Below are 12811 nucleotides of genomic sequence, written 5' to 3'. Positions count from 1 at the left end.
CGAATCACTTTGATTTACCAAAAAATTAAAACAGTGATTTACCGTGATTCACCAAGTTAAATGACCTGGTTAATCAATGGTCAAAAACCGAAAACTTGCGAAATTTGTGTGGGGTGTCATTAGAAAGGTAATAGCATGAACTTCCAAGGCAAGCTTGGTGTTATTGGGTTTAAAATTCATCCACACTGAGATATGTGTAGTTGTAGTTCTCAACCGAAAAGGACTGAAAGCTTACACTTTTCTTATAGAAATTTCTCGATGTACACGAGCCGAACAAGGTCGTGTGGGGTGTTTTATTTTATGTTGTTTCAGGGCATATATGGTATTATGGAAGTTTGGAAGCATCTTGGATGAAATATAAGCACTTAAACATTTCCAATTCTCATATTTCATCAAAGACGCTTCCAAACCCCCTGAAACCCTGAAACAATATAAAATTACCTTTCTAAAGAGAAATTTCTGTAAGAAAAGTGTGAGTTTTCTGTCTTTTTTCGGTTGAAAACTACAACTGCACAGTGCACATATATCAGTGTGGATGAATTTTAAACACTATAAGACCCTATTTTCCCCGGAAGTACATGCAACTACCTTTCTAATGACACCCCAAACGACATTATACGTTTCAAGTAACTGGAGGAATTTCTGTAAGAGAAGTCCATGTTTTCGGTTTTTGAACCCCTCCGACCAGCCACACAGCTTCAAAGAATTTTTTTGAAAGTGCTTTTGGCTTTTAGGGTCGAATACCTGTCTGGGAACATATGAAAAATTCCAATGGAAAATGCGTCCGATTCCGATCGGCTGTTTTTCAAAAGAATCCTTCTACACCTCGGGGCTTATTCATATCTAATCCATGTCATAGTAATAAGATATTGAGACCGGCCAGTTTTCCAATCGGCTGTCGAAGAAAATAATTTTCGAATTTTCTAAAAATGGAACAACAGGAAAAATTTCCTAATCGACATCCGGTGTTTGTGTGCATTGTAATAAAAAGTAATCAAAACCACAGTCCATTCGTTCAAAGTCACGTACACACATCACAAATATACATTATACATTTCACATCGCGCTCACTTCGGAGTGTTAAAATATGTAAACAAAAAACCATATTTTCAAATTGCGAAAATTGTGATCGGGAAACGTACAAAAACCGTGTTTTTTTTCGGATATATAGGCTGTCGCATATTGTGTAAGGTAGGTGTAGTATTCCAGCAATTTGCACAATTTTATACTTCTAAAACTTATAAGACTTATATACGAGAGGAAACACAACAAATATTATAAAATGTTCAAAATAAACAAAATTTGCAATTATTTCTTAAACAATAATACCATCTGTGGATGCTGGTTGGTGTTGCGTTAAACTCTATAATTGAAACACTTGCATGACCCAAATATTGCCATTGGGCATGTGAATTTTAAGTTTAAGGCACGAGTTGTTCGGTTTAAAATTATAAATAACGACGACGATCAGTTTTTGGTTTGGTAAAACGAGACTGTCCCTTTTGCTACGCACAAAATCGAATCGAACCGCGCAGTCTAAAAATAATGCACTTTTTACGTAGACCACAAAGAAAGAAATGTTCTCATAAACCACTAGCACTAGCCAGTCCACCGTGATGCATTTGAATGCCCCCATTTTGGATGTACATATGATAGTTGTACGTTTGCTGTGAATTCCGTGGATCGATCATCTGATGTGATGGCTGTAAACTGTGATGTGATGAATTCGACTGCACGGATTGATGATGCATTGGCATCATTGTTGGACATGGACCGCGCAGCAGCGCTTGATGATGCACACCGGCCAGAATGTCCGACACAGAATGCGATGATGGCCAACAGTGACCTTGTAGGGCGGGTTGTGGGGGTGACGGACTGCCGCATGAAGTTGTCTTCAATGTTGCCCCGTACGGATATGTTGAATACAGTGAATTGTACAGCGAATGATGTGACGTTACCATTGATTGTCCGATCGAGCCGAGCTTATTTCTTAATATCCGAGAGATTGAACTGACACTGGGCACATTATTTTTATCACAAACACCTTCGGCCAACAGACGATCCCGAATTTCCCAGGCGAATATTCCCGGATCTTTCTGTTTCAACTCTCTGATGTAGCTGACCACTTTGGGTGTGGTCACACGTGGTTTCGAGCCACCAATTGCACCGGGCAGAATGGATCCAGTTTCGTTGTATCTGGCGAGGATTTTCGATACGCAGCCATGGCTTACGCGCAATTGTCGTGAGATGTCACATGGACGAATACCCAGCCGCGCCAATTCGACGATCCGCATACGAGTGGTATTTGGTAGTGGTCTGCCGTTGACAAATACACCGCCGAGTTGATTGACCTCGCCGTATTGTTGAGATTGGTTTTCTGTGAAAAGAATAAAAGAAGAGATTGAGTGGACTGTGGAACTGAACAACTTGATACGATATGTGTAAAAAAAAAAATCAAAACAAACGATCGCAATACGAAAACCAAATATACTTTAATCTGTCACAGACGGGAAGCATATGACCAGTAATATTATCGGGTCTATTACTTCCATAGATCAAAGTATTTTTAATCGATTGATTTCAAATCTTGTACTTCAATATTTTTAACATGCATCTTAAATACTATATAACGGACAATATTACCCAGAGCTTGTCATTATTTTTGACGTAGTAATCGATAACAGATGGATCAAGGTTCACATCTCAGAACATTAAGATGGATAGCCGTACAGGTTAAGAAACAGAGTTTCTCAATATAATTTATTATTATTGTGATACCTAGTAGATAAAACGGGAGATCAATTTCCATCAAGTGAAATTTGCTTAGTTTTTTGTCTTTATTGTTTTCGAACCATGATTGTTCGTCAATGAACCAAAAGCAATGGATAAATAATAAACTAGTCACACCGAACTGAGTACTTTTTTCATTATTGGGTGGAAGCAAGCGATACAAGGTTAAGCAATTCAACAACTTTTCCATTTCGTCACTAGTGGTGAAATGGATTTACTTTTCTTCACCACTCCTTCTGCACCATTAACCGTAAAACTGTGCCCTGACCAAATTTCAAACCCCCGACACCAAAACCCAATGCTTGTCGAGCAGCACCTCTAACCATTCGGCTATTGAGATATTTAATCGAAGTGAACCAATTTTTGAAGCATCTACATAAATGCAGTCTACTTGACCGTTCATACAATATTTCGTTCAAACAGTGGAATGTATGTTAAAGGTAGAGTTATGTTTTGCATTTCAAAAGTTCATTTTTCGCAGCTCGCTTCGCTCGTTTGATAACATCACTTCACACAAATCACAACTTTTCCGTATTTTACACATTATGAGTGATACTCGGAGCTTAATTTTAATCTTGTTTTCAGTCTCCGATCATCAAAATACTTTTAGTGAATGGGGGATCGAAGTTTTCGCAAGTCATTTTTCATCGAATGTTTTGGTCGAATGTATACTAGTCAAGCAAAAAATTGTTTTCCGATGGTGCCTCTAAAATACACCGATTTCTTTACTAAATTTATTTAAGAAAATGCTGTCCGAAACGGACCAGCCGTCAATTGTTTTACCAAAGTAATTTTCTACAAACATCTAGACTCTTTCAAGTGGTTTTTCGGCTTGAAACGTAAATTTATTGTAAGATAATGTGAAGTGAATGGCCAAGCAATCAGGGCCAATTATTGATAATTTGAATTACCGAATTTTATTTTATCTAAATTACCGATGAAATTACTGAAATTAACTAGTGGTAAATTTTGATTTGAGTGTTTCCAACCAATAAGGAATGCCGAAATCAATTTTTTCTTCAATTTTCTTGCATTGGTTAGTATGAAAATAAATAGATGCCTATCAATTGGTTTGGAGAATATTAGACTATGCATCTCGGTCTCAAATGTCTCTTTACCCAAAAATGTGATTTTCGCTCTTTTTCCACACATTTCCGCATTTAGTGTTAAGTTAACGATTTCATAGACTAGTAAACGTCAAACTAGTAGAGAAAATCGTGTTGCCAACAGAAGTAAAATTGCTTACAAGTCATATGAAATTCTTAACAAATTTCGATCGTTAATTTTAAAATGTGTTTTTTTCGGCAGAAACACATTTTGTTGAATGTATGTGAATTTCCGGAGAAAATGATCAGTTTTTTAGTGTTGACTAGTTATAAGCTTTGTGATGCCATCACTTTTTTGAATGTCTTGGCATTGATGCAATTGTTATTTGTATACCAAAGGGAGGAAATGGCAGATTCCAAATCGATCGATTTAAGTATGTTTTCCACTCAACAAAAAGAACTACGTGATAGAGCGAGCTCTCAAGTAAACAAAGCTGAAAAATTGAAAAAATTCTCACTTAGTACTCTTTTGGTAAGTGGAAATCAAGCATTACAGCCCTTTCTTGCTCTAGCCGCAAACAAATCGCTCTTGTTGCAATCTCTTATTTTCTCCCATCGATAAGCAAATAACAATTGTATCAATTGGTTGGAATAGATGAACATTAAGATACTCATGAAATGTAAATCCATATTCTGTATTTTTATGACAGACGTCACAGCTCCAATGAAAGTGTAAAACAGGTATGGTCTGTTCATACAAACCGGGACACATCGCTATGTCCTCCGCTACATACAAAGTTCGACATTCGACCATACCTTGTGTTGACGTTCATTGCACAGCTCTGCTTCTAGCATGAACATAAGAAATATTCGGAGGCTTTGCAATCAAATTGGGACTTGCATTTTCTCGTAAAGATAAGAGTTACGATTTATTGGTCTGAATAAGTCTGTTCCAAGTGCAACATCGAAATGTCAAACGTCATCCACAGCGAGAAGGAAATCACTATTTTTTGATTAACATGGTGAATGAGCGACATGATTGGTGTGAAGACGCACAGTTAATCAGTTATTAACTACCATATTTCACGATTAATTGTAGTTTTGCGACGATTCACCCGGTTAATCACTGATTCGTCATCATGTTAATCACTGGTTAATTATGTCAATAAAAAAGAGTGGTTTCTCGATACACAGACAACATAACCAAACAAAATGTTTACAAAATGTATGAAAAAGCGTTGAATGTGGATGACGTGTTTGACTTGGACAGTAAACTGCACTCTGCACCAGCACTTGGATCAGATCTATAAAAATACACAACACATGTAATCGTACATGAGTTTTCATGCTAGAAGCAGTGCTACGCTGACGTTATATTTTCTCTATTGTTTCAATTTATGAAACTACGAGAGATCATTAAATTTTTATTAAATTAAAAATTCAACGAAAAAATAAAAATTCTTCTCAATGTTCAACGCTGTTCATTTTCATAAATTATATTTTCCCGAATCGCTCAATTTATTTTAGTGTAGATGAGATTTAATTTATATTTTTAAAAGAAATTTAAACTTATTTTACAATGTAATAGACATCTCACTCACTCTCTCTCTCTCTCCTCCACACACCACACCGTCTACCTGAATGTAGCGTATTTAACTCGCCTAAACATTTCTAGCCGAATGAAAACGGTAAACAGATAGGCAATTTGGCATGAAATGGAAAATTTTATTAATTACACAAATTTAATGGCATCAAGAATGTTCCTTTTCATAAAATTAAATAAAATTTGTATCTCGAGAACCCGTTACGTGTTGTGTATACCTATCTATATAGTGTAACCATCGAAATATTTATACAGAATTAAAATAAAAAATCGCGCATTTTAGTGGGTAAAATAACTGTATGATCATCTTAAATTGTGTAATAGAACACTGTATGCGAATTAAAAATAAAATTTCATGTTGGATTTCATCAAAATACACATTCTACGAATCTCTCCAAGTATAACACGTATATATATACATACAGTCATACACTATACTTACTGAATATACTATGTAGTACGCTACCATTTTGAAAAGCCGTACACATTTTCTCTTTAAATGATTTATTTAAATCACTTTAATGCTGTCTGCACAGATAAGAAGACACTCAATTGCAATTTATATTCGTTCAACCCAGAAAAATTGCCAAATTTAGCGAGTCAAGAAATCGCTCGTGTTAATGCGTCATATTATATATTAAAACATATAAAATGTTCACTATACACAAAAATGTTTTGGTGATACTAATTTAGTATGTCGATACTGTTCGTTAACGACAATTTTAAGGTCCGTTTGTTTTTCGAATTAACAAAAACGAACCAAATCAAAGACAACAACAAAAAAAAAACTTTTTTTTTAACGACGATAATAATATGATGGAATATATAAAATGTAATAAATAAAAATGAATTTTTTTCCAAATAGCCGTGACATTACGACATTTTTATCTCTTAAATTTTTTTTTTGATTCAAAACTGTTAATCTTCCCCAGAGAGAAGGAAAGAAAATAATAACTTTTATTTGATACATTTTTCTACTTTATATATAGAGATCAGTTAGCATGCATACGATAAGTTATTTTACAAAACAAAACAAAAAATTATAAAATTATTATCTTTAATACGATATGAGGAGTTTCATTACCAAAATTGGCTCACAAGCATTAATTAGCTCTGAAAGTTTTTGATAATTTTACATAAGAGAGTAATGTCAACCAACCAACCAACGTCAAAGAAATTTTTAATTAAATTTTGACAGATTTTGTCATAATTACACTCACAGAGGCTTCAGCGCAGACGTGAAATTTCTTATTTAAACATAGTATTTACAGTAAAAGCAACAATGTTAATATATCAGATGGTACATTAAGTCAGACAGTACGGACAGTACGTCAGTTATAAGGTGTACATTATATGCTGGTGAACTTGCGAGAATTAAGCGAAGTCAGATGTACTGAACAATAGTTGTTTACATGCTTTTGTCTTCCCTAGGGTCGAAAGTGGCTTATTATACACCTAAGGAAAACAAATGAATTGGTTTCGATTTTAAAAGCATTTCATAAATATTATGAACCTTTGAAATGTTCGTTGTGACGAAATATTGAGCCGAAGGATCATAATTCTTCTCGTCAAAATAAACATTAGGTCACAGGTGCATAACATTTATTATGTGTCGATGCAAAGATAAACCCAAACTCCCTCTCCGAGGCCGAGCTGATGCATAATGTTAGTCTTACCACATATAAACATATAAAATACATTACAAAACTTGGGATAAAAGTTGAAATGTCTCGTTTTTGTGTGGTTATTGACATCGGCTTCGCCTCGGATCAACAAAATTCACACGAAAACTGTACTTTTCAACGTTTTATCCCTCGTTATGGAATAGTATTATACATAACTAAGGATAAAAAGTTGAAAAATTGAGTTTTCGTGTGAATTTTGTTGTGCCGAGGCGAAGCCGATGTCAATAAATATATTTTTTTATAACGAGTTATGTAATATATTTTACATGCTGAGAGCGTCAAAAGAAGTGCTTGAAACATGATGCATGTAACATGTAAAGAACTATTTCATGTGTCGGGCTACAACTCGCGAAATTGCCTAAAATCAATCGTTCAAAACAAATACTCAAATAACTATTGTTTACCAGAGGTGAACCCATCGTTTTTCATATATGCGAGGTGTAATTAACGAATTAACCGTTTCCCTCTACGAAACAAAACAAACCCAAAGGTGGTTCGGGGAAAAAAATGTCTTCTCTCTTGTTTTGTCTCGCCTGACTCTTCTCGTCATCAATGAACAGTGAAATGCTGGTTTCGAAAAACAATCAAAGTAAAAATCAGAGACCCAAGTAGTGTAAGCACACCTCTCAATTAATTAATTTCTATTGATAGAAACGGTCATGTGACAAATTTCTACCAATCCGAAGGAGAACTAAGCGTAGTGGAAAAAGAGATGGAGTCCAATTTTTAACAACAGAAGCCTGATAAGATAATTGTTGGTGTAATTCAACAGCATATCGATTTTTTTATAAATGTATAATATCAGGGAGTATTTTTGGGAAAATATTTTCCAGAACTTTCCAACAATTTTCAAATGTGTCCCCAAAAAATTCAAGAAAATATAAAAAAAATGTTTTCACAAAAATAGTCCTTGATGACTTCTCACTCTCGATTCGCAAACAGACGGACTGAGATGATCACTTGTTGCTATTTCGGTTCACAAAATATCTTTAAATAATTCGAAGATCAAACGAACAAATAAAAACAAAATCAGTGGCATCGCGTTGCGGAAGAACGTGCTTGACGTATGACATAGTTAAACGTCTTTTACATGTTAAGGCGGGCCGATTTTTACCTTTTTCTTAGAATTCCATTCCACAGGAATTAACACGTAGGGGATAATGCTCGAGCAGACACTTTAGGCACGCCGCTAAGGGAGTCGAGGAATACCTCGAAATTTTTTTTCTAAAAATCGAAAGTCAAATTTTTGATTTTTAGAAATTTATTTGGAGGTATTCCTCGACTCTCTTAGCACTCTCCAGTGTGCCTAAAGTTGACAAGTCGCAATAACCGACAACGTGTTTAAAAAGAACCGTAAAAGAATATTGAAATCACTAAGAAAATTGTATGTTTGTTAACAAAGTTCGAAAACCCGTTCAGTATATCGTGATCGAGATGTAGCATTCTGGTAGTGAATATAAGTCGGAATACAAAAGACCGAATTGGAAAAAGTTCATGGTTCTGAACGCCTAAAGGTAAAAGCTCTGTTACTTCAACATAGATATTGTCATAAAATACCACTTAAATACCACACCATTGTCTTCGTGCAAAACATTAAAAGAATTTGCGGTAAAAAAAAAACTTAGCTGTAAATGAATAGTGTGTGTGTGTATTGCGACAATGGATAAAAAGTTGAAAAGTTGAGTTTTCGTGTGGATTTAGTTGATGCAAGGCGAAGCCGATGTCAATAAGCCCACGAAAACGAGAACTTTCAATTTTTATCACCAGTTATGCAATCACGACAGAGTAAAGTTAACCAGGCAGTAGCGATGGTTTGACTAGGGACTTGAATAATCTAGTAGCCCTATATTTTTTGCGAATCAAATTTTTCAATTTGATGTCAGTGTTCATTTGCATACAGTGTATTAGGTCCCTTATTTGACGTTTCGAAAATTAACCGCTACTGCCTGGTTTATTTTACTCTGCCGTGATGTAATGGATTTTCTATGCTTTTGAAACCTAAACCAATTTTCTTGTTTACTTTAAGGTGGTTAATAAGCCACTTTCGAACTTAGGGAAAACAAAAGCATGTAAAATAATCTGAAACAGAAGAACAATGCTAAACTTCACATCAAAACGCCTTTTTATTCGTCTCTGTTTTCGTTTTACACAAAATGCGATTGATGCTGATTAAATTTTGGTTTGATGAAAAATTAAAACGAGTCGTCCTAACAATAAAATTTTCTTACTTTTGTAGGGAAAAGTCGAAAGTGGCGAATTACATCTCTAGGGAAAACAAGAGAATTGGTTTGGTCACTACATGTAATAGTATTTTACATGACTAGAGATAAAAAGATGAAAAGTAGAGTTTTCGTGTGAATTTTGATGATCCGAGGCGAAGCCGAGGTCAATAAACACACGAAAACGAGACTTTTCATTTTTATCCCGAGTTATGTAATGGATTTTACATGCTGAGGGCGTCGAAAGAAGTGCTTAAAACATGAAAAGTACGGTTTTCGACGCATGTAGCATGTAAAATCCATTACAAAACGTGAGATAAAAAGTTGAAAAGTCAAGTGTTCGTATGATTGTTGATCTCGGCTTCCCCTCGGATTAAAAAACTTCACACAAAAACTAGTGGTAACCTTTGAAGAAATATGACGTGAAAACTTTTGCTCCGCGATATTTTTCTATTTAAATTTATAACATCTAAGTAAAATCGCATAAATAAAAATGCTGAAGGAGTAGCAATCATGATTGGATGCTATACGAAGTTAAGTTTTCCTGAATTATCATTAAAAATCATCGATTCAGCTGATTCTCCAAATGGACAAGATTTAACTTCATCATTCGAAGAAACTAGATCTAATTGATCGTATAGAAGATTCAAGTGGTCTTGCAAAGCAATAATAATTGGTTCAACGTTTGATGCTTGAATTTCTGGATTCTAAGAGGTTTTTGGGTATTCCCGCTGCCAAAGAGAAATTTTTGGTGCCCATAGAAATAGCAAGTAATCGGCCTCAAGATTTCATTGTATTAATGTGTATTTGAGTGAAATAAAGTCATCAGAATAAAATAAAACACAAAAACTGGACTTTCCAACTTTTTATCCCTTGTCATGTAACAGTTACTTGCGTCGCCTCGGATCAACAATCTTCACACGAAAACGTGACTTTTTGAAGCCATTTTCGACTCTAGGGAACACAAAAGCATGTAATGACTATTGTTCAGCGTTACACCCGTTGTGCTTTATACAAACCATCTAGACGTATTCAATCGAATCCCATAATTTTAAGCGCTACGTTATCCATAAAAGTCATCGTCATTCATGTAAATATGAAGTCGTGAAAATATTGTCATTCATAAAAATGTTTTATGTTCATTCACGCAGACACACAGACACAGATTCGAAACTTAAAATGACTAATGACAAAGTAGTAAAAACTGTTTAGCCTCTTTAACCATAAAGCAATAATCGGCCTGATTATCATTAAAACAAAAGCATTCCTGATAATTATCCCATCAATCATAATACGAAATGCTCGCGTGTATCGCAATGTAGGAAAGAAATCGTTAAAAAAAGTTGTAAATAAATTGTTTTCGGATGTTTTCGAGGCGCATACATATATTGTTAACAAATTTCCTCTATACGACAAGGTGTTTGACAATTTAAATCCAATGTTAATAAATTAACTGAAACGATCGTGTTATACAAGCATGTTATATGAGGAACATACTATAATATTAGAATATCGCTGGTGAACTATAAATAAAAGAAAATCTCTTAAAATGCCTACATAAATCGCATTCAAATACACTATATGCGGTCTGGTGCACATTTTTAGTGCACTATACGCATATATAGGTATAGGTATACTGCTGCTTGAACGACAACATTCGTAATTGGTATAGTGTCTACATATGAAGTCATTGTTTTGTCCATATGACTCGAAATACTATATCAAAGATAGGTAATGCATAATGAGATTCATGTCCGGGGATCGAAATTTAAAGCACTTTGGTAACTTTTTGAGTGATTTAGGGTAATTTACAAGCTTTAAGCTTATTTCATACAAACTTAAGTATGGTATTCACTCAACAAAAAGTACTCCGTGATTGAGCCGTGAGAGAGAGAGAGAGCGAGCTATCAAATAAACAAAGCAAAACATTCAATTCTGTTTCTCACACTAAGTACTTATTTGGTAGGTGGAAATCAAGGTTTAGAATTCAATGTTTGAAAAACTACTGAAAAAAAATGGTTTGAGTCTTCAACATGATAACAAAAACGTCAACAGAGTCTGAGCAACCACAAGCACGAAAATAATTTTTATGGCTCGATTGGCAGGAATGCCGTTAGATTCGAGAAATGATACAAAAAATAAGAAGTCAGCGCCTGTTCAAAGTTCCCAAAGGTTGTCAAAATCTCCCACCTAAAGACCACCTGTGCTACAAAAAAAAGATTTGATTTTTGTCTAACGACGACATTTTTTGAATTGTGTGAGAATTACAAGCAGTGCCTTACAAAAGGAAAACACTATCGGATCTGGTTGAACCTGTGCTGCGTTAACTGGGTGGAAAGCAATAAAGCCTCTGCCGTTTCATAGCTAATATCATCATTTATGACTACATCTACGGCACTATCCTAAAATTTTCGACAGTTGGTAGACAGACAAAAGTGCATTTCTATTAATGATTGCTAATGAGTACTAATTATTGTGCATTATAAGCGAGCCAACAATATAAACGAAGCGTTCAAAATGACAAGGGAAAAATGCATAGAAAAACATCGACTGTGACTGTGACGGTATATAACAAGAAGCAAATTTGCTGTCCCTAATGTCCGTTAGAAATGGTCAAATTGGTTGGTTTTGAAGTGGTGGAGCTTAACCGAGATTGGATAGAGAAGTAAATTTCTCATAACAACGGATAAGCAGGTTTTCAATTAGTTTACCCAAGTTTTATATGATGAGAAAGTGTAATCGTACCGTGGTGCGGTTACGCACAGACGAAATGCTAAATTCCCCTAAAGATAACCTTAAGCGACCCCGAGGGGGAAACCATTATTTTGTGATTAACATGGTCAATCAGTTAATCAGAAACATAAGTTTTGTGAATCCAAACGGTTAATCGGTGATTAACATTGATTAACCGCTATATTTCACGTTTATTTGTAGTTTTGCGACGATTCCCCCAGTCAAATGCTGGTAAATCACCAATTCATCATCATTTAATCATGTTAATTACTTCAACAAAAAAGAGTGGTTTTCCCCTCGAGCGACCCACAGTCTATTTTCTATATAAATCGGAGACTTTTCCACCTAAACTAATATTAACTATAGTCTAGTCAGAATTATAGTTCCCAATCACTCCAAAGAGATTCGCGGTCTCGAATCATTTGTTTAAATCGATTGTTTAAATGAGCTTGCAGAATGGACGGTGTTACTATCCATATGTTCTTGCCATTGACATTCATCCAACACAAATATAAACCGCCTCTCATTGTTGTGCTTACATCGTTGTAATGAGAACCAAGATTCATTCCATCAATGCCCCTGACCGAGTAACACTATAAAAGTAGCAAATGAATGCGTCGAAACCACACCAACGTATTTTATTTGTAAAGCATAAGGTAACTAATGCAGAGTTGTCTAATTGGACAAAGATTAACGTTGAACTGAATTTGAACTGCTGATATGGAAGCAGATTTC

At 35.0% G+C, this 12811-nt stretch overlaps 1 protein-coding gene across 1 annotated transcript in view; it reads right to left on the bottom strand.

Moving 5' to 3' along the window:
• Positions 1 to 462: 462 nt before the first annotated feature.
• The window catches only part of LOC119069508 (paired box pox-meso protein), a 38868-nt gene continuing 26519 nt past the window's right edge, over positions 463 to 12811 (bottom strand). The window contains exon 2 of the mRNA XM_037173586.1: positions 463 to 2377. Coding sequence (XP_037029481.1) covers positions 1584 to 2377 — 794 coding nt within the window. The 3' untranslated portion in view covers positions 463 to 1583. The remainder of the gene's footprint in view (positions 2378 to 12811) is intronic.

The sequence above is a fragment of the Bradysia coprophila genome (assembly GCF_014529535.1).
Source record: "Bradysia coprophila strain Holo2 chromosome X unlocalized genomic scaffold, BU_Bcop_v1 contig_35, whole genome shotgun sequence".
In the NCBI taxonomy this organism is placed as follows: domain Eukaryota; kingdom Metazoa; phylum Arthropoda; class Insecta; order Diptera; family Sciaridae; genus Bradysia; species Bradysia coprophila.
The sequence above is the reverse complement of the archived record's forward strand: the minus strand, read 5'-3'. Positions and strand labels throughout refer to the sequence as shown.